Source organism: Crotalus tigris, unplaced genomic scaffold (assembly GCF_016545835.1).
Source record: "Crotalus tigris isolate CLP2741 ecotype Arizona unplaced genomic scaffold, ASM1654583v1 scf7180000024345.2110221, whole genome shotgun sequence".
NCBI classification, from domain to species: Eukaryota; Metazoa; Chordata; class Lepidosauria; order Squamata; family Viperidae; genus Crotalus; species Crotalus tigris.
This window is the reverse complement of record NW_024100514.1, coordinates 1,616,513-1,639,094: the sequence shown is the minus strand read 5'-3', so window position 1 is coordinate 1,639,094 and position 22,582 is coordinate 1,616,513. Positions and strand designations below refer to the sequence as shown.

Sequence of the window (22,582 nt, the reverse complement as noted above, 5' to 3'; positions counted from 1 at the left end):
TCTGGAAGGCCTGTGCAACCAAGAACAGAGCTATGTATTCAATCCACAGCTCGGTTCTACAAGACCTCAGCAGCTGTGCACTAAGCTATGGTTTGAATCCATAGCTTGGTACTCGGCTGCTTAGGCCTTCTGGAAAGGCCTGACTGCAAAATGCAGGCCCGAATGCAGCTGCAGAACTTTGGCCTCAAAAGAAGTGGAACAGCTAAGTGGAGCTGTCGGTGCTGGAGGTGAGGTAAGGCCTACCCTGAAAATAAGACCTGGTGCCTCTTTTGGAGACAAAAAAATAAAAAATAAGACCCGGTCATATTTTCAGGGAAACACGGTAGAACCAAATTCTAGACTGTCCATCTAGCAAATGGGATTCACAATTTGACTGCTGTTCCCCACCTAAGTGGCTCACATTGCACAGACAAACATCACACTGAGAAATAGTCCATCAAACTTTTGATATATTTATTCATGGTGTATAAAGGAGATACTGTGTTTTTTAAAGAAAAGATGGACAGACAAAATTTAAAACAATAGTTATGCTCCATTGACTTAAATGAAACCAGCCTGCATCTTGTTGGTTCTCTCTGGGTTTGCATGAAATGGGTTGAAGTTAATGTGCTTCTTCCCTGGGAAATGCTTATGCATAACAGCAATGAACTACTAGGGATGTCTTGGAAGCAGCTGTGAACCGTTTTAAACAAGGTAGAATGCTGGTTCTTTTTTTCCTTATTATTATTATTTGGGAAAATAAGTCTGCAGTGGCTGACTGGGGCTCATGCCACTGCAGACAAAGTCGATACAATACTATCTCTCTTGTATCTTTCTTGCCACGATTCATTCCCCCATCTAGTTATGGGGCATAGAAAATAAAATGGGGTCAGCCCCATTTTTGAGGGGCTGCTTTAGAATGTGCTGTCAGTACGAGAAATTGATCAACAGGGTTAACCCTCTTATCCTTTATTAGAAGTCACGGTCAACTATAGGGAGTTAATTTAAAACTTAACTGTCCCAAAACTACATTGCTGATTTCTTCCTTGACCCAAAGAAATAAGTCATGGGAAGAAAGCCAAATGAACAGCTCTCTTGACTACCATTTTGTTCTCCTAGGAACATCATGGCACAAACTCAATGTGATTGTGGTGCTCTAAAAACAACTACACTTCAGTGCTGTCTGTATCTCCCCACCTAGGCAGGTACTGAGATGGCATCTCAAACTGGCTGTTTACTCAGCTGGTATCAGAAAAGTATCAACTTAAGGGAAATATAAGAGGCATGATTTCCTTTTTCAGTAATGGCTCAATGCATTCAGTTTTTAGTTTGCAAGACTTGTTGACTTCCACTTAGATGACGTTGCCACTGAGCAAGGGGCTGCTTTCCCCACTGGCCCGCCGGCCAAATGCCTGGCCAAGGAAGAGGCGTACAGCTGTGCGGTCAGGAAACCAGTTCCTTGGAGAAGCACCAGCAGACATCATGGCCCGTAGAGGGATGTGTCTCAAATGCCTGTAACCAAGGAAGACATTAGTAACAATCTTGAGCACACTGAAGTTTGAGAGCACCAAAAGCATCTCCATGTTCCTTACTCTGCTTGCTCTTTTGAATAAGAACTCGTTAACATTCTTTGTCTGGCAAAAGAGACGAGCTGTTCAACGGCCCTATGAGAGATAAAGACCTCCACTGGGTGGGCTCTGCAAAATGCCTGCCATAAATAAAATGACAAGAGTGAACTGCCCATTCAGCGTGGTTAGTTTATAAGAGGCATAGTGTACAAAAGGCCTAAGGAACAAGTTGCAAGATAATATAAGAAGCCCTGAAAAGAAAAGCCAATGAACCAACAGAAGACAGCCAATGAGAGCAATTAATGAAATTCTGGGGAGGAAGATTTGTTTGCAGAAGCATCACAGATCAAATTAACCCCTTTGCTATGTGTTTAGGCAAGATATCACACTTTTCAATTGCCCGCGTTACTCTGATTTTACCCTAGTAAAGCTGCTCCATCTCTGCTGTCATCTCCCTAAATGTCAGCATACATGTACATAATGGAGAACTTAATAGAAGGAAGAAGTCTGTACTTAGAGCAGAATGCATCTGTGGCATGCCTACTTCAAGGATTGTAACTACAGGGCAAACCTTTGCTTGCAATCTTGGAGAATCACTATCGGTCAACGTCCAGCCAGACACTCTTTTCTCTGTTCTGATGAAGTAACTTAACATGCTCCAAAGATTAATCACCTTGCTATTTCAGATCCATCCCAGATGCCATAAGGACTTGATTTTTGTGGGTGAGCAGCAAAAGCACAGATCCCCTTGCATCATCTCCTAGCCAAAGCAGAATATGAACATTAGGCTAAGATTTAACCCGCAGCTGTTGCGCTTGGTTGGGAAATGTCAGACTGTCCCATCTTCAGTCAGATGTTAGTAGCTACTGTAGCTCCTAAATTAGTATTATATATATATATATATTGTATTCACTCCTGGCTAATGTTGAACAACCAAAATATGAATGGGAGTAGACTCACCGATAGGTATAGATAGCGGCTCCCACGGCAGCAATAACCAGCAGCATTCCAACTACAAATGTAATTTGGGCTGAAGCTTGATTTCTTTCTGCTATAAGAGACAGAGGAATTCATATTTAGTGGTGTTTATAATAAGGATTGTGTGCTGTTCCTTTAGAAATATGGGCAAACCATTCCTTTAGAATAGACCTATATTTCTAATGGAAAAATAGACAAGCTTTATTGTAAACAACTCTACCTCAACTTTACTATACTTCACAAAGAGCAAAAAAGAGGAAGAAATTGGTTAGGTTGACACACGTGTAAAACCATCACACAATTTATTTGTTTTTAGCTTAGATGTATGTCAACATAGTCATTGTGGTTGTTAACTATGGCTTAGAAGATGTATAAATCCAGCCATTATATTTAGCCTCTGGTGGTCGGCATACTTGAAAGAGAGATTGCAATAAACTGCTGATAATATAAAAAGAAACAGAAGGAACGTTGTCCTACAGAAGACTTAGGTCACCATAGTATAGTGGGCCTTACTCTGGATGCTGACTTGGGTGCTGGCAACAGCTAAGGTGTTGGCATCAGCCAGTGAGATGTTGACGCAATAGAGGCCAGATTGGTTGAAGGCCTGGCGCAAAACAAACTGGCAGTCTGGGCTTGGCTGAACAGGGTTGCATATACTCTCTTGGACTATCACACAATCAGGATCTGAGATAGTTGTGCAGACTTCTTCAGGGAGGCTATAAGTGAAACAAGGCTATTAGTCCATCCATCAGAAAAAGGCCAGTTCCCTTCCCAAAATCATACATATGGACACTCCCCTTGGCAAGGTTTCCACATGATTGCTCTGCTATTCAAATATTGTTGTTCAAAAATATTTCCAAACACCCACCATTCTGAGGGGCTTGTTTCACAGCTCCAGTTGCTCAATATCCAATATCCCAGGGGTCTTCAAACTTGCCCTTTTATGACTTGTGGACTTCAACTCCCAGAATTCCTCAGCTAGCATGCCTGGCTGAGGAATTCTGGGAGTTGAAGTCCACAAGTCATAAAAGAGCCAAGTTTGAAGACCCCTGCAATATCCTTTCTTTTTGCTCCATGATCCCACATGCTTCAACTACTTTAAGAAAGTGGGATCTGATATCAGACTTATTATTTTTTTAAACCTATGAAACCTACCTTCCCTGGCATGTCACAGTAAGATCTACTGCATTCTCAGCAATAGCGGGCGTCAGCGGCATTACCTGCACAATTTCCACACTCTCGATGCCCTCTGCAATAAAAGAGAACACAGAAACGTTTATGCAGCATAGATGTCCCATATTTTCCCCCTCACTCTGTGAGTTATTCCTGTATAGTATGTGGAGGCCTTTTAAACCTGGCTTCTATACCCCAAAGTTAACTGGAAGAAAATGTTTAGTTTTTCAGGTAAAAAGGACATGGATACAATAGAAGAGACTATTGGTTAGCTCAGGGTTGAACTGTGGAGTCCATGGTGTTCTCTGAACTTGGTTATTTGCTTGCAGGTGTTTTATTACCCAGCAAAGTAACATCAGCAGTGCAAAAGCAAACAACCAAGCTCAGACAGCACCAAAGACACCATAAAATAGACATGCTTTCAGATATGGAAAACAGAATGTGAAATGGACAATTTAATTTTCAAAGGACATCTTGTATAACTTTTAGCCCCAGACATGTGATGTTAGTCTTACCTAATCTATCTTCTAATTGTGCTCTGACCACAATTCTCTGCTAGCTTGGAACTTTAAAAATACGTGGCAAAGTTTGGGTTGGGGAAGGCTGTCTTATGGCAATCACATTATTCTGTCATCTTCTAAAGGTAGATGGCTTTGCACGTAGTTTAGATCCATCCTCCTTGCCTAATGCTGCCCAACAGCCTCTGGCCTAACTGGTATGGGTGTTCAATGGTTCCTGTTACCCATCATTCCCTAGACTTACGGATGATGTCCAGATTAGTGGCAAAGGTTCCATAACGATAGAGGAGGCATCCAGTGGGTGCCTGACGTTTCACCAGAAGCTGGACCGCATCTCCTGCAACTGTTCCTGTGGCAGGCATAACTGAATCCACTGGATTGATGGCTGCTGTGTCTTCAGAGGTATCTATTGGGGAGAAAATGCTGGAAATATATTACGACATTCATGGATAAAGGCTCATTTTTATTCCCCCATAGCTTCAGATTGTCTCCATCTTAAAAATAGTACTTGCTGGAAGGGATAGCCATAAATTTAATGGACTGCCTCAGAAATTAAATAAACTAGTGCTTTCCAGATGTTTTGGGCCACAGCTTCTGATAGCCCTTCCCATTGGTTCTTGCCCAGGGCTGATGGCAATTGAAATTAAATATCTAGAAGCGACTAGGTTGCCTACTCCTGTTTAGGATAAGTAATAGGAATACAATAACTGATTAGAATAGGTAAGTGTTGCTAAGGCATAAGGTGGGTGGAATCATGAAATAGTTTTCTGTGCCTTTTGCCTATCTGTGTGTGTATTCATAATGTCACAGATAGATATGCAAGTGGTGGTCCTTGTGTTATGACAAGTTTTGCCATTCTGATGAAACATGATTCTTTCAAAGGTATTACAGTTTAAAGAAACTGAATGTGCAGTCCTAGCATTAGATGGGGACAAGTTGGGGAAGGCAATAATAGGACAGTCAAGAGAAGAAATACTACTGTGTCGTCAGCCCTTCAAAATAGTCCAGACTAGGAAAGTAAAGTCATGCAGGCTAATACTTCTTTTATTATAAAGTTAAAAGAAACAGAATGCTGGAAGTTTGAAAGTGCTTCTTCCCTCCCTCCCTTTAATCTTTGGGAGAACCTGGGAGAGTCTTGTTGAAATGCTTTCTCAGATTATAATTCTGGCCTGGACTCAATTTTCTTTTATCCGACCATTGTTTTGGTAGTGACTCTTCTTTTTGTTCCTCAAGGTCATTCCTTCTTCCCATTAAATATCTATGGAGATTTTCAGTCATCCAGGTCATAGTTATCCCAAAGATGCTTTTTCATTAAGCGACTTCCTTGTTTTTCTTTGAAGACGTTTCGCTTCTCATCCAAGAAGCTTCTTCAGCTCTGACTGGGTGGTGGGGAATGAAAGGATTTATATTCCTTGCAGACAGCTGTTCATTTGCATTCTTTTAGCAAGTCCTTAGTGCTACCTGGAGGCTTATCTGTGTCTTCAGGGTCACCTGAGTGGTGCAAATGGGTGTGGAGCCTTCTTGGAACTGTTGAAAGGACTGTTGAAAACTTCATGCCCTTCAAATGTTTCTGACTCCTAGTAGCTTTATCTAGCATGGCCAGCAAGCAAGAGATACTCCAAGCAGTATTTAGAGGGGCTCATCTCTGCTCTGGAATTGTCCTAAAATTACATTTTTAATCGACCAAAGGAAACTTTGTAGAGGCTTCATATGGTTTACCATTCACCCAATTGATTTAGATCATTTGCCCACCGTACTTTCCCTACAAACAGTTTTCCATTCTTGGCTTCTAAAACTTCCTACGATGAGCCACAACTGGGATTCTCTGGCCATTCTGTAACTCTTCCCTTCACATGCAGATAAAGATAGAAAGCACAGCCCAAAGTAGCAGACTATTCTCAGAAGCACAAGGAATCTCCTGCTAGGCCTATCTGCTGCCAGAGACACTGGCTGTGATTTAAAAAATGTTGAATACCTGAAAAGATAGTTGTAGATGCAATGGGGGACAAAACAGTTGGTTCCGCTGTTCCTGGGTCATTCTCAGGTACTATTGTAGATGAAGAACCTGGAGCCACAGACCCTGGTAGAGATTCAGTTGCTGCAGTAGATGCCAATGCCATGGTATTTGGGAGAGACGCAGACACGGCAATGGTTATAGCCTCAGTGTCTGCGCTATCTTCAGTTGCCTCGGATGATGCAACAACTGCAGGTTCCACAGAAGCAGCCGCTAAATCCGCTCCTTCAGGCCCAGCACTTACATTTGTGGCAGGAACTGTGGCTACAGACGTTGCCCCTTCAGTTACTGCTGACGATACAGTGGAAAGGACTGAAGTCGCAGAAGCTGGGACTAAAGATGCAAAATATGGGTGGAATAGAAGAAAGAGAGAATGAGAGATTACACAGGAAAGGTACTGAACTTAATTTCTATAGACAACCTACTAAAGATCCTACTAGAAAATCCAATTCTGCTGCTATAATTCATAACATGTTCCATTAAGGGCTGGCATGAATTTCTGCATTTTATAATTTTATATAAATCTTCCCTTTCACTTCACTTCACTTCTCTTCCCTTTTCCTTTTCCCCTTTCAGTTTAGCATAGGCTGGTTGTTGATGGAATAAGTTTGGCAATAGGATTGTTTCATGAACCTGGAATCACCTTTCCCAAATAGATGTTCTCAAGATCTGTCAGGCTTTGATTTATGCAGCCTCAAGGGAGTCCAATACAGGTAGGCTGCTAAGGAATATGTGTGCCACCCAGAATATGAAATATCAAGGATAGTTTTTGCCTGGGAAAATATATACTCCAGAAAAATCCAGAAGCAGTTTTGTGGATTCAAAATTTAAAACCAAAATATAGACCAGGGTGTCCAATCTTGGCAACCCTAAGACTTGTGGACTTCAACTAAATATGGCTGTCTGTGGAATTCTGGGAGTTGAAGTCCACAGGTCTTAAAGTTGCCAAGGTTGGATACCCCTCACATAAACACTTAAGGCCTTCTTGACATTCTTGTTATGAAAATGCTTGAATAGTGTTCTAGTGTGATCAAAGTGAGAAATTATCCAAATTTGGAAAAAATCTAGGAGCGGAATAAACTCTTTTTTACCTCAGGAAAATTTTGTATTTCCAGGTTTTCTTATTTACTTTAAGAAGCTTCTCTAAATCTCAGCTGCCCTTGGAAAGGATTCTAAGGAATCCCACCTCCACCCCATTTACCTATTGGTCCTTTTTATCCTGTTTGTTGTTAATGTGTATACTGTTAATGCCCAACTTTTTTTTTAACAATTTCAATCTTCTATGTTTTATTCTTCTGTTTAGGACATTATAACCTGCCCAGAGTCATTTGATAGTGAGATGGGCAGGTAAACAACAAACAAATAAGCAAGCAAACAAGCAAGCATCCCTCAACGTCTGCATCCTCCAGACTACAAGTTTACAACTACAATTCCTTATCACCCTCAACTCTCAAGATCACTAAAGTTGAAAGTGGTGGGAATTGTAGACTAATTCATTTCCAGGACAACTGATTGGGAAAGATTGTTGAGGATTCATTCAGCTACTGTGCATTCTTGTTGTGGACTCATCACCCAGTGTGAAATGAGAGTGAGAGAAAAAAGGTCCTTAATGGTTTTAAAGATTAGAAAAGATGGACAATTGTCTTTTAGGTAATCAGCTGAGGCCCCCTTTGCATCCTGTTTTTTTCTAGAAGAGGTTGGAAAACACTGTTCAATTTTCTACTGCTATAGTACAATGTTGTTCCACTTCCTCTTAAAAGCTCTTAATTATCAACACTTCTACCCTGGATATGAACATTCATTCTAGATACAAAATAAATTATGCCAACTCCTTACCTGTAATCCCTATTTATTTGAAAAGTACATGTAATCTTGATAGAGAACCTGAGTTTGAAATACAGTATCTGACAACAGATGGGATGCTGGCTAAAATCAGCTAAGCAGATGAATATTTACCAGAAGTCAGATCCTCTTCAGTGCTTGCCCCAGTAATGCTATTTATGGTGGAAAACACACTGGAAGCTTGAACAGTTGTTCCACTCAGAGTGGTGGTGGGCCTGAGGGTTGTGGGCATGACGAATGGGTCTTCTGAAGTACTGCCTCCACATGAGGCCACAGGAATGGCAGCCTGAACCACCACACGAGGGCTGAAGGTACCAGCAGAAAGGTAGGTGTGAGTGACCATGGTTTCCCGAGAAATCAGGGTCCCGCTTTGGTCACCAAAATCCCAGGAGTAGGAGATGTCAGCCTCATGGAGGTATTGACTAGGATCATGGAGCTGCACAGCAAAGGAGATGGCTCGGTTTCGCACAAAACGGTTATCTGTCCCATCGGTATCAAGAAGTTGTGCAATGTTCACTTGGAACGGGATCTGGTCTGTGAAAGGAAACAGAAAATCAACAAGCTTAATTTGTAGAGAATGAGTAGCTTGTGGGGTCCTTGGTGCTCTCCGAGCTTAGTTGTTTTCTTGCAGACATTTCATTCCCAAACAAGGTAACATCATTAGTGTGGAAGCTTTTCTGAAACAAATTTGCTCCATTCCTCTCAGGAATCCAATTTGGCTATTCCACAACTAACTGTCTTCTTATCAGTCCAGCAGCTTCTTTTTGTTAACCAAAAGATAGCTGGAATGAGTGTACAAGGCAACCTAGCCTTTCTAGCTTTTATTATGGGACCTTTGGATATCTTTTGGATGGCTAAGTGCAGAAGGCAGGAGATAATGTCACAAAATCCCCAGATTTATCAAGCACTGTCCCCAGCCGTGTCCACCATTAATGTTTACCTGTGATGCTGAACTGTGAGGAAGTACCACCAATAGGGATGAATTTCTCACGTCCCCGGTAATGATAGACTGCCACATTCATGGTATAGGAGCCCAAAGCTACATTAGCTGTTTCAATAGTCAATGAGGAGGTGGGACCACCTACCACTTGCCAGTATCGCCCTGTAGGAAGAAAAAGAATATGGGAGAAATGCCAGCGATGAAGATAGCAGGCCTATCATGCCACTTCCTAAGTTGAGAGGCAAACTGTCCTTCCTCCTGGTGCAATTTAGCTCAGAAGTGAATGCTTTCCAGATGTGGCTGCTCCCACAGTTCTCTGCAGGTCTGTTGGCCATCGTTTAATAGTAATAATAATAATAATGATGATGATGATGAAGTTGGAAGGGACCTTGGAGGTCATCTAGTCCAACCCCCTGTTCAGGCAGGAAACCCTACACCATTTCGGACAAATGGCTGTCCAGTCTCTTCTTAAAAACTTCCAGTGTTGGAGCATTTACTGCTTCTGGAGGCAGGTTGTTCCACTGATTAATTGTTCTCACTGTCAGGAAGTTTCTCCTTAGTTCTAGGTTGCTTCTCTCCTTGATTAGTTTCCACCCATTGCTTCTTGTCCTGCCTTCAGGTGCTTTGGAAAATAGCTTGATTCCCTCTTCTTTATGGCAGCCCCTGAGATATTGGAATACTGCTATCATGTCCCCCCTTGTCCTTCTCTTCGTTAAACTAGACCAGTGGTTCTCAACCTTTCTAATGCCGCGACCCCATAATACAGTTCCCCATATTGTGGTGACCTCCAACCACTTATACATCACCGGGTACCAGGGGCGTGGCCAAAGAAAAGGGGGAAAAAATGGCAGATAGCCTTGTTTGGTGACCCCCGTGAAATGGTCATTCGACCCTAAATGGGGTCCCGACCCACAGGTTGAGAACCACTGAACTAGACATACCCAATTCTAGCAACCGTTCCTTATATGTTTTAGCCTCCAGTCCCCTAATCATCTTTGTTGCTCTTCTCTGTACTCTTTCTAGAGTCTCAACATCTTTTTTACATCGCGGTGACCAAAACTGGATGCAGTATTCCAAGTGTGGCCTTACCAAGGCATTGTAGAGTGGTATTAATACTCCATGTGATCTTGATTCTATCTCTCTGTTAATGCAGCCTAGCACTGTGTTGGCCTTTTTGGCAGCTGCAGCACACTGCTGGCTCATATTTAGGTGATTGTCCACTAGGACTCCGAGGTCCCTGTTTTGTTTGAGAAGCCTGGGGAAGTTAGTTAAAGCTTGGTAATAATGGTAATAATGAGTCCCCTTTTCAGTTCAGGACTATGCAGGAATATAAGAACGTCAACAAATAAAATAGAAATGTAAAATAATAGAGTAAGATACTTAACAGTATAGATTAGGCAGCTTATTAAATATGGTTTCTAGCAGAGATCTTGTGTTTCCAAGTGCTGTATAAATAAGCAGTACTTTAGCAGGACATTATTTTTGTATTAGCCTCTAAAAGTTATATATCTACAGTATGTGTCTGTCAGTCTATCTATCTATCTATCTATCTATCTATCTATCCATCCATCCATCCATCCATCCATCCATCCATCCATCCATCCATCCATCCATCATCTTCATCTACAAGCTTTCCAGAAAAGAAACAATCTTAATCATACTAATTATGTAATAAAACTCGTATCTCAAAACTAAATCATGCAAATACAGATGGTCATTTAGTGACGGCAATTGATTCTGACAACTCGGTCATTAAGTGAAATTGTCACTAAGTGAATTTGTGTGTGTGTGTGTGTGTGTGTGTGTGTGTGTGTGTGTGTGAGAGAGAGAGAGAGAGAGAGAGAGAGAGAGAGAGAGAGAGAGAGAGAGAGAGAGATCCTGCAAAAGTCACTAGTTGCTGCTTCTCATTCAGATAAAATTCTCTTCTATAGCAACCTGTTTTTTTTCTTTTTTCTTTTGCCCTCTGACAGAGAGAGATGTTGCTTAAACAATCTATCTCTTCCTGACCTGCTTTTCTCCATATAATAGCACTTCCCTAAAAAGTGCTAACTGGAGATTAACAAGCTCATCTGTGACCTTAATTAAGTTGATTCCAACGCTCCAAGGCTGTTGCCTGAAACTGACAAGACCTTAATCAATTTCACATGCATTTTTATTACTGTTGTATTTGTGAATGGTCCTTATCTGAGGCAGTCACTAAACATGGCTACCTGTAATTTGGAAGTAATCTTCAAAGGGAGGTTATCTTTCTCTATATGCTTTTTTTTTAATGTAAAACACTATTTTTAAGTGTTCAGGAAAATTTTAAAGGAAATCATTTTCTACAGCAGCTCTATCTATTTATGTGCTGTCCAACACAACAAGGCATACCTTCACAGTTAAATCTGCCCAGTCCCAGTGAAGATTGTGCCACAACATGTGGATTTTTCTTTTATGTCAACTAAGAAAGGGCCTTTCCTGCTATGGAACGCTTTCTCCTTATCATGTGCCAGCTTTGTTTCAATTTTATGCATGTCCTGAAACATGTTCAGTCTCTATGGCATATGCCATTTCACAATGGTACTGTTTGAAGACTCAAGATGGTGGGTTCATACCTTTTATGTGCTTAAATATAAATCACTATTTTATTTTTCTTTCTAATTTGCCAACTTTTATATCTACTCATGTATTCTGTTGATGTTCCCCACCTGAATATCATTAGCATAACAAGCAGTATAAAAATATTTTAAAGAAATATAAATAAGCATTTATAATGAGTAACACACAAACCACCTTATGGTTTAGAACAATGTATGGATTCAGACACTGTATAGGTTGCTAGGCTGAAGTACAGGTCCTCAACTTACAACCGTTGGCTTAGTGACTGTTCAAAGTTACAAAACCACTGAAAAGTGTGGCCTAAGACAGTTTTTCACAAGACTGTTGCAACATCCTCATGGTCACATGATCAAAATTCAGATGCTTGGCAATTGACTCATATTTATCATAGCTGTGGTGTCCCAGGGTCATGTGATAGCTTTTTACGACTTTCTGAGAAGCAAAGTCAATGAGGAAACCAGATTTACTTAACGTGTTACTAACTTAACAGCCGCAATGACTCACTTAACAAATGTGGCAAGCAAGGTCATAAAATGGGGCAAAACTCACTTAACAACTGTCTTGCTTAGCAACAAAAACTTTGAGCTCAATTGTGGTCGTAAGTCAAGGATTACCTGTAATGAAAAAGAAAATGACTGAAAGGCACGGGATCCTCCCGCCAAGTGCCCAAGCAGCAACTTACCCCATGTCTGCCAGACAAAAACAAACTTGCCAGGCCGGCGATCGTTTGGGGAGAAGGGATGTCCATCAGGAAACACATAATCGGAAGTATCATCCTCCTGGTCTGGGAAAACAGGATCCCCTTTTCTCATACGGGTGCCTGCAAAGGAGAATGGGATGAAAAAATGAAGAAAGAAATGGTCAGCAAGACCTCAGTTGAAATCACAGCTTTCCTGCAGGAATATCCATGTTGGCGGTTTACCATTTATGATGCAGTTCTGGCTCCATACTACACGTCCATCTGGCAGCACAGTTTGATTCCTGGGAAAGTGCAAAGCAATCCTGAATGTGATTTTGGCACTTGTTAAAGTTGGGGCATCATTGCTGATATCAACTGTCACATTGCCACCTAGAAAGAATAAAAAAAAGTTGTCCAAAATTTCTGATCTTATGCCACCGCTGGCACTGCACTTCCATATCTCTGCTATTGAGGATAAAAGAAGGCACAGGATTGAAAAAAAGTGTGCCAGCAACAACTTAAAAAGAACAGAAGGACATTTCAATAGAAGAGAATATTTGTAGCTCAGGGATGAACTGTGGAGTCCTAGATGCTCTCTGAGCTTGGTTGTTGTTGTTTTTTTTTTTTTTTTGCAGATGTTGAATTACCCAACCAGGCAACATCATCAGTGCTGGAAGGAAGTGGGGTTTGCTCTCAAGGACCCCACAGAAGCAAATTTGGTAGGAAGAGGATAACTGCAGGAAAGACAGAGTGCATCTCAATAAGGAGACTGGGTGACCAAGTGACAGATTGCTTTCCAGATGCAAAGATGCTGTCTAAGAGTTCTTTATAGTTAAGTGGAACTTAGTCCAGGCAGAGGATGCTTCCCCACAGAGATGATCCTTTGACAGTCTTTCCGAAGAATGACTGCAAGTAGAGTCCATGGTCACCCTAACCACCAACACTGAGGCCTAGAAGCCTCAATTGATTGTTTCCCCTTCATGTCCAGGCCTACTTGCTTCAAACTTATCTCATACCTCGCCAGCAATTTCCCTGTCTGGGATCTCCTTCTCTCCATCGGGGGTAAAGGCTGGAGTTCCAAGTCTTGTAAGCAGAGTATCTCCAGCTCCCGTTTTGTCCCCATCTGTTGTTCCGGCCACTGAACCCTAGAAGAAAAAAAAATCTTCAGTCCTGGGGGCATTCACTGGGGGGGAAGGGTAGTGGTCAAAAAAGTCCAGAGGGCAGACACGTGTGTACTCCCCCCATGTGTAGCATATAGAAAAGGAGACAGCTTTAATTGCATAATTGCAATGGTCCTGTAGAAGAACAGGCAAAGCTGGGTGGGGAGGCGGTAGAGTTAAACAAGTCATCAGCCTAGAGTCATTATGTTCCCACAAACGGTCTAAGTCAGTGGTAGGGAACCTATGGCACGGGTGCCAGAGGCGGCACTCAGAGCCCTCTCTGTGGGCATGCGCACCGTCGCCCCAGTCCTAGGCCTTCAGCTGGGTTTTATAAAACCTTTTCGCTTTAGGCCTCCACCGCCATGTGCAAAAAAAAAAAAAAAAAGTTCAATCAATCAGTCAATTTCAACTTCTCGCGGAAAAAAAAAGATCTTACAAAGTTGGAATTGATTGAACTTTTTAGTCCCACCCAGTCTGCCATTACCACCGCAGCCATGCCCAGCCAATGGGCCATACCTAGCTAATGGGCCACCCTACCTGACACCCGACGATGCATAAGTGGGTTTTGGGTTGCAGTTGGGCACTCGGTCTCTAAAAGGTTCGCCATCACTGATCTAAGTCCAATCCTTCTTGAATTCCGTTGAACTTTTTTCTGGTGCCAATTTAGTACTGAACTTTTAACTAAATTCTTGTGTATAGGCTTAAGCAATAAATCTTCTGAACTGCAACGTAACACATGGTCCTGATTCTTTGTACCCGACATATCCTCTTCAATTTTTTTTTTTTGACAGCCCTCCTTTCCCAGAAATACTCCTGCTTTAGTCTTTTTACCATCTCATAGTTTCTAATATATCAGAGATAAAGTTAGGCCCATGGTATCTCTAAAAATCACCCCCAGTCACTTTTATCTTTTATTGCTGGATGTATAGCAACCATATGTTACCTTAATTCTGCCAAAACCTGCTTCTGAATAAATAAATGAACTTGTATGTTTAAATAAGTGGATTATAGCTGTACAAAACATATTTTACAGACTGATTAAAGGCAATTCTAAGTTGGATGGACAGCGAAGGGATGTTCTGATGTTTTCTGCACATTGATTAAATCCTTTCTGGCATCTTGACATCTCCACCCCTATGTGTCATGCTGAGCCTGTTCAGATGTGAAAGTATTTGGATAGGCTGAGTTCTCCCCAAACCGGGCAAAGTCTTCTCTGGAAAGCTACACTCTGGATTTTAGGAACTATGCAAGACACATCAGACCAATCTTCAGTGGTAATATTTGTCAGGTTATTTTACTGTTTTCCATATTTTTTACTTAAAGAAGAAAAGTGACATAAAATAGCACCACGAAGTAACACAATAGGACCAAGGGTCTCATCTTGAACAGTGGTATAGAGGGGTTATGGAGCTAGCTGAGGTAGTGAAATTGATTATTTACTCAGAGACAATAAATTAAATTTCATGCAACCTGGAGGCTTTGATAAATTTCTTATAGGATAAAGAGAAAAGTCAGCTTTTGACTTGGGATTCTTACAATGAGAATGGACTTGACTAAATATTGCAGCTTTTTAAATATAAGGTTATTTATATTTGATAACTTACTATCTTTTAGATCAGCGGTTCTCAACCTGTGGGTTGGGACCTCATTTGGGGTCGAACGACCATTTCACAGGGGTCACCAAACAACGCAGTCCATCATTTTTTCCCCCTTTTCCTTAGCTGTGCTACTCCCTTTTATTCTATTGGCTTTTGAAAGCCAATAGAATAGACTCTCTTGAATAGAGTCTAATTCTATTGGCTTTTAAAAGCCAATAGGAATTGTCCAGGCTGTCTCTGCCCTGCTGAGCCCGCCAAAAGTCCCATTCTGCAAACGGTGCTGCAAGTTGTCTGCAGTGAAGGCGAGCTGTCTGGAAGTTTCCACCCCTCCCTGCTCAGCAACTACTAAAAATGTAAGTAAAAGAGGGCCAGGAGTGGGAGGTGGGAGGCCGGCGGGCGCAGGGAGGGTTGCTGGGCGCGTGGGGCCCGGGGGCGCTTTACTTCCCTTGGGCTGGGCCAGCTGGTAGCCCAGCCAGTGGTCGGCCTGCGCCATCTCTGCCGCTTGCCAGCTACGCCTCAGCTGGCGCAGGGGGCGGCACCACGCATGTGTGGCACTCCCGGGCAGGGAAAGTCCTCGACTTACAACCGGTTGGGTAGTCCTCGACTTACGACTGGTTGGGTAATCTTCGACTTACGGCCGATTGGGGGTCGCGGCATTAAAAAGGTTGAGAACCACTGTTTTAGATGAAGTTAAAGAGATGAACATTTAATGACTACTGGCTTTTAGTATGTAGATTATGAGTATAATATATGGGGTTTTTTTCTTTAAACTTAGAGAGGTGGTTGTATTGTTAATACCTCTGTACTAAAAGAAAGTTGGAGGTCACTTTTGTTATATTAGTTTGAAGTACTTTTTTGTCATTTTATTTTTTTATCATTCCCATTCCCTTTTATGTTAGTTTGTATTTTAATGTATAATGTTAAAACTTAATAAAGATATTATTAAAAAAAATAACACCATCACAGAAGGAATGATTGCAGCAAAGGTAGCACAGGCAAACCTTCAGAAGTTCAGAACTAGGAAGTTATAGTTGGTCTTTGAATAGTTTGGCCCAGGAATGTCGTCCAGTGGGCCATAACAACAATATTTAACTGATATTAATTTTAATACATTTAAATCTTCTAAATGTAAATAGATTCCTTCTGTAACTCTGAGAGTGAGATGGGTGATACTAGAATTTGATAAATAAATAAAAAATAACAATACATATTATAATTTGAAGGCAATTTTCAGAAGTCTTCTGGAGCAGCAGCCAAGGCTTGAGAGCTGTATAGTGCCACACCCATATCACCTAAAGGAAGCTGGTCTTGCCCCTGTGGTTATATGAATCAGCCTCTAGTGGAAGGAGGAAGGGGGACAGAGGTGGGGTTAGGCAAGCTTTAGACCTGTAGTGGCTAACCTTCCTTATTACACAGTGGCTACACAGGCCTGCCTCAGCTGAGAGTCACATGAAAGAGCTTGAATAGAGGCCGCCAAGACCCATGTGATATGAGCCCCCCAGCACTGGGGTGGGCTGATCTGTCACATGCTGTCTGCACCTACAGCAGAATAAAAGAAAGTCTTGAGTGCTTAGCCACATCACTGGTAGTGGAGAGAGATAGCCTAGGGAAGGGTGTTCCAAGCTACTTGTGGGAAGCAGAGGAAGTACATAGGAAAATGTGAATGAGAAAAGAAAAAACAGCATTTGCTAAACGTGAGAAGATAGGTTGGTTTTCCAGGATTTTACCATTAGTTACACAGGCCGCTCCAAGACACTTCTCTTTAAAAACAAAACAAGACGCCCACTTTTCTTTCAGATCTCCCGAGTCAAGGTAAAAAGAGAAGCAATGGAGAGAACACGCTGCAAAAACAATCCCAGATTAAATGAAAGGCTGCCTTACACCTAGTCAGCCATTTCATTCCGCACTGTCTACACTGATCTTCCCTACCTGCTGAGAAGGACTGTACTTCAGTTCTGGCTGGGAATTATTGGGGTTGAGGCCTATCAGATCTGGAAAATATCAGGTTGGGGAAGGTAGATTCTCCCCAGCATTGTGAAGAATTTTTGCCCATCTCTCTGAAGATGTTTCAGCAGTTACCAGCATCTGTTTGACTTTCTTCAGCCTTGAGAAATAGCCAAGGTTGTACCCAAGTAGTACTTGGATGCAAGATCACCAAGAAACGGTAATTTTTAGGGCTAAAAATTAGGTTTGAAAGACAAAAAAAAAAAAAACCTTGAGGACAGCAACAGTAAGCCACTTAGAAAATTAAAAACCTTTACCCTTTACTTGGGGATATCCTGGGATGACCTGCATTTGGGATTTTCTGCATTTAAAATAGATGTTATAATACAAAATAGTGGCCCTTTTCCTCCTCCTCCTCCTCAGTCATGTCCGCTAACCACTAGCTTCTGCCAATTCTTAGTGAAGTTGCTATGAAAGATTCATGTCTGGAAACTTCCCTGAGGAAAGAAAGAACTCACAAAGAACAAAGGATACACCAACTACAACCAGTAGCTGGACGTTAAAAGGCTATTAAGATTTGAAATGGAAGGTCCTCCCACACACCCACTAATCGGGGTGACTAAGAATTGGATCTGACTGAACAGGGTGAGACTTTCCACTATTAGTCTTTAGCAAATTAGGCACACACATTCCATATCCCAAACCGCAAACACCAGCAAGAGGATTAGTGAGTCTTGTCTGCCTAGAGAAAAATCCAGATCACCACGAGGTTTGGCTTTGCAAGAGTTGTGTGTGTGTGTGTGTGTGTGTGCATGAATGAGTAGTAACATAATAATTAAATTAAACCAAAGCTCCAAAGGCAGCTTTAGACTGGCAAAGAAGCATCATTATTTTTCTCACACCGTAATGAGCTGAATAGAGGTGAATTACTCCCCAAAAACATTTTATAAGAATTCTGAATATTCTAGAACTGATCCAAAATTTATAACTAGAGCAAATTAGTCTTTCTTTTGATGCCAATAGCTTCTCCCCTTCGAGCTTGCCCTCTAAATTAAACCTGTTTTCTAAGTTAGATCTATGTCCCAAGAAATCAATTTGAATTCTCCATTCACTGTCACTCACTGCATGTGTCGTATTTGCTCACTGTTCCTTCTGCAAAATCTACCACTGCCATTCATACATTAGCACCTATGAAAGGAATCAAATCTAGTTTGGTCTGTAGATGCACAGGCATTGTGTGTGCATGCAACATATGTTATATAAAAGAAATCATATTTCTTCTTTAATTTAATATCCTATACAATCATATTTTTCTGAGAATATTTTTGGTTAAAAAGGAAAGTTTGAAAAACAACGGACATCTGCGTGCAAAAATGTTTTAAGGCATCTATGCATAATAAGAGAGGTTCTTTATTCAATAATGTGCCTATATGCCTCAACATTATTATTTATAACAGTTGAAGGCTTAACTCTACTGTAAGGATTTGTGTTCCTTTGATTCCTGTGCTAAGATACCTGAACTTACCTTGTAATGCTGATAACAATACAGTAAAGAAACAGCTGTTAAGTCTCTTGAGCTGTGAATATTTCTGAACAGCAAGTCCAACATAGAGAATATTAAGATCATACCTTGTGCATAGGTGAAATTAATAGAGGCTACCTGACAGCAGAGCTAGGTATAGCTCAGTCTGACATTTGGAAATATACTGACGCACAAGATTATAATTTACGGTGGGGCAAACTTCTGTGGGTGAAATAAACCTGATCTCTAGGAGAAAATGGGGTTCCACTTACTGCGCTGAGCTGTGGTAGTAGCCAGGAGAGCCCAAATAGCAGCCCATAGGAACCAGGTCCGTGACATTTTCAGATCTTGAGTTCTTTGTAGTCTCTTGAACAGTTGATGGCAAAAGAAGGCAAGGAAGACCCTCCTGCTCTTAAAAAGGGAGCTCATTTGCATATACCCACCTCTCTTTGGAGCATGAAGACATTGCTTTCTTTCCAGCACTGGGCTTTCCCCCTCCTCTTTCTAATAAGTGAGATGGGGGAAGGGGAGAACATTGGCTGTGTGATCCGGTCACAAGTTTGCATTGTGGCCAACACAAGGAGGCCCCCTTTTTTAATCCCATAGCTGGAATGCCAGGGTAGGGGATGGGCGATGCTTGAACACTGAGGTGCTTCACAGCAGAGGAGGAAGTTGGAAGAGATAACAAGAAAGAGCCAAATGACTAGTTATTCAACTTCATTAAAGGGCCTCATAAGGGAGAGATTACAGGGCACAACACCCCCCCCCCCACAGGTCTTGGTTACTTCTCTGGACCTTTTCCAGGTTCAGATGTAAGACAATGGAGCTTAAGCAAAGTATATCAAGCAGCTAAAAAACTCAGAGAAGTAACTGATGGAAAAGGAAAGGCTTCCAGTTAAGCCCTTCAAGTTGAACTCGATTCTTTAGCAACATTACAGATGTGTCTGTCCAGGAATTATTGATAACAATAAAGAAGTGATTTGCTATTGGCTCCTTCCAGGATACTTAAAAAAAACCCTTCCTAATCTAGCTTAATGCCGTGCAATTTCCCAAGACACTCCAGTCCAACTATAACTCAGGTCTGACCCTTGTTAACATTTTAGGGTTAGCAAACATCAGTTAGATCAGTGGTGGCGAACCTATGGCACGCGTGCCAGAGGTGGCACTCAGAGCCCTCTCTGTGGGCATGTGCGCCGCCATTGCCAGCAGCTTGCACAGGTCCATTAGGCCGCCGCTGCCTGGAGCAGCAGCCCCACCCAGCATAAAGGAGGCAAAGCGGCCAGCTACCAAGCGCCCACACCCAGCAAGTCAAAGGCCACCCTGAGCAAAGAAAGCTGGATCCCCATTGGCGCCATAGCCCCCCAGTTTCAGCTAGGATTACGTGCCTCCCCCCATCTATGCTGGACCTCCTGCCCACCACCCCACCTGCCAGAGACCCCCTGGATCTCCCCGAACCCTGCCCCACAGGCGTCCCCCCCATGAGCAACATCGAGGTGGCCATGCCCACCCCAGCTACGCCCACCCAGTCTGCCGTACCAACCACAGCCATGCCCACCCAGTGGGCCACACCCACCCAGTGGGCCATGCCCCCATGCCCCCCCCGAGGGCACCACAATGCTGATGCGGCCCTGGCACTTTGCGATAAATAAGTGGGTTTTGGGTTGTGATTTGGGCACTCAGTCTCTAAAAGATTCGCCATCACTGAGCTAGATAGTGCCACACTGCTGGATTTTCATCAGTCTAAGAAATCAAGGACTTGTGGCTATTTCAAGGCTCATAAGAATATGATGGTGAGCTAGGGCTGACTGAAGACATCTAGGTAACTACGTAGAGACGATGGTTGTGCAGAATAAAAGACCAGTGGATAGATTAACTGTTCAAATTTTTTCGAAAGAGTGTTTGGGAGATCTCCCATGACAGAGGTTGCCCAATCTTTTGGGCACCAGGGACCAGTTCTGTGGAGAGAGGTTTTTCTGCGGACCACAGAGTGTATGGTTTTGTGTGCTGCCTGCATCCCACGGATGGGGCTTTGCTAGTTTATGTGGACCAGGTGCTGGCATGCCATAGCCCACTACTGGTCCATGGACCAGGGGTTGGGGACCCTGTCCATGAACTCCTCACAAGGACAACACATAGTAGTCTCTCATGGGTTTAAGTGCCAAGAGCCAAGGGTATGACAACTTTGCTCTCAGCAGCAGTGGAGGCTTTCATAAGGATATCAAGCCAGTCAAGCTCACTTGTTAATCACTTTTGGAAATGTTCAATTTAACCACTTTATAAATATTAGACATCTTCAAAATGGCGAGCTTAATTTGATACCCAGTGAGTTTTATTTTCTTCAGATTTAAAAAATTTTAAAGAGAGACTCAAAAATGTAAATAATATAAAACTGGCAAAAAAAGCAGGAAAAAAAGGATTTTTGTTTAAGAAAATTTTAATTGGATTAGGAAACCAGAGAGATTTGGAATATCAGTTATTTTTGTTGTATAATTTTAAAAAAGTATGTAATTAAATAGCACACTTGTGGGAAATGACTAAAACAGAACCAAATCCGTATTAGGAATTGAGGCTTGATGAAGTTTGCAAATGGTCATTAGACACAAGCAAAGGACCAGGCAAAAAAAGTATTAAAATGGATAAACTGGCTATAATTTTTTCTTAAAGTTTTTTTTTTTTTTGCATGGGCTAAAATGTTAATAGTTAATATCGCAGAAAGGATACAGATTTCAATGGTAAACTTTTAGAAGATGAGAAAGATTTAAGAAAAACTTTACTTGACATAGCCATTATAGTGTTTAAAGTTATGGAATTTATCAAACTAGGAATACAAAAGATAAATTAAAAGAAGGATCTGGAAAAGAAACAGCTGCTACAAGAAATCCTGGATGATGCTTCTTTATGAGATTTACAAAGTAGACTGGTGAAAGGTTTGAAGACTTCTTTTAAATACCAAAGAGAGATGAAAGATCAAAACTTCCAATGCTATAGGAAGGATTTAGAGATTGTGCAGAGCAAAAAGAAGAAATATAAAGTTGATAACAGTTTAACAGAGAGTTTTGAACCTTACTCTTGTTTTTTTTTTATTATCTTTCTTCCTGCAAATAGATCTACTAGTTTTAAAAAAATGGGGGGGCTGTTTTGCAATGGGTGGGAATTAATATTAATCAATATTCAATTAGGGGGATAACAGGTGTTTATATGTTGTTTTCTTAATGCACTTTTTCAAAATATCTTAAATATTTTGTGATTTGTGTTTTCTTTTTGTTCCTTTTGTTGTTGATTTTTGGACTTTTTGGAGTTTTGTACTTTAACTTACTTTTTCAATAAAAAAAATTCTATTAAAAAAGAATAAATATAAAGTTGGACTATTTGATCAAGGATAAACTGTTTGATATTTCTGGTAATTCCTAATGGACTTTTTTGCTAAAACTGGATTGAAAAGACAATTTCTAGGTTGCATATATGGTAGATAAGAGATAAACTATGAGAATTTTTTTTATTATAACATTATACAGAGTGAAAACTTAACACATCAGCTTGTGTTTGGTGTAATGAAACTTTATTAATCTTCAGCCATTCACACTATCTGCCAATCTCACCTGCCTCTTAAGCTTATTTGTGAAAGCAAGTATGATACGTCCAGGTTCACTATCTTTGGAAATATACAGGTGTATATACTTAACATGACTCTGGGACACTGCAACCATCAGAAATACATGCCAGTTGGTAAGCGTCTAAATTTTAATTATGTGACAACATGGATGCTGCAACGGTTGTAAATGTGAGACATGTTCATAAGTCACTTTTTCAGCATTGAACAAAAGGTTGTCGAGTAACTGAATAGTCTATGAAATATTACAGAAGTCCCTTTGTGTTGGCATTGTTACATATAGTGTAAGCGTGTGTACATGCATGCCAAAGATCCTAGAATCACAATCCATGCAAGATTTTGACATTCTCATCCCTAATCTTGCAATATTTTAAGACTAACCACATGAGATACGGTAGCGTTGGCAAACCTTTTAGAGACAGAGTGGCCAAACTGCAACTCAAAACCCACTTATGCATC

General features: G+C 41.4%; 1 protein-coding gene across 1 annotated transcript; it reads right to left on the bottom strand.

Annotated features, from left to right (window-relative positions):
• Positions 1–432: 432 nt before the first annotated feature.
• PMEL (premelanosome protein) lies at positions 433–18,950 on the bottom strand. Its single transcript, XM_039326818.1, has 12 exons — positions 18,786–18,950; positions 13,306–13,434; positions 12,533–12,679; positions 12,293–12,430; positions 9,013–9,174; positions 8,187–8,606; positions 6,192–6,563; positions 4,461–4,622; positions 3,681–3,774; positions 3,039–3,241; positions 2,508–2,598; positions 433–1,491 (listed from the first exon to the last, which is right to left on the bottom strand). The coding sequence occupies exons 1-12, from the start codon at positions 18,946–18,948 to the stop codon at positions 1,332–1,334; spliced, it is 2,241 nt and encodes a 746-aa protein (XP_039182752.1). The 5' UTR covers positions 18,949–18,950; the 3' UTR covers positions 433–1,331.
• Between the last annotated feature and the right edge of the window lie 3,632 nt (positions 18,951–22,582).

What these genes read in the sequence shown, in the direction of transcription:
- PMEL (XM_039326818.1), bottom strand. Translation starts at nt 18,948, where the DNA reads ATGCAAATGAGCTCCCTTTTTAAGAGCAGGAGGGTCTTCCTTGCCTTC. An exon ending in ACAGGGAAATTGCTGGCGAG is followed by an intron (nt 12,680 to 13,305) that starts GTATGAGATAAG and finishes TATTCTTTCTAG; the next exon opens with GTGGCAATGTGACAGTTGAT. An exon ending in CACCCAAGTCAGCATCCAGA is followed by an intron (nt 2,599 to 3,038) that starts GTAAGGCCCACT and finishes TGTCTCTTATAG; the next exon opens with CAGAAAGAAATCAAGCTTCA.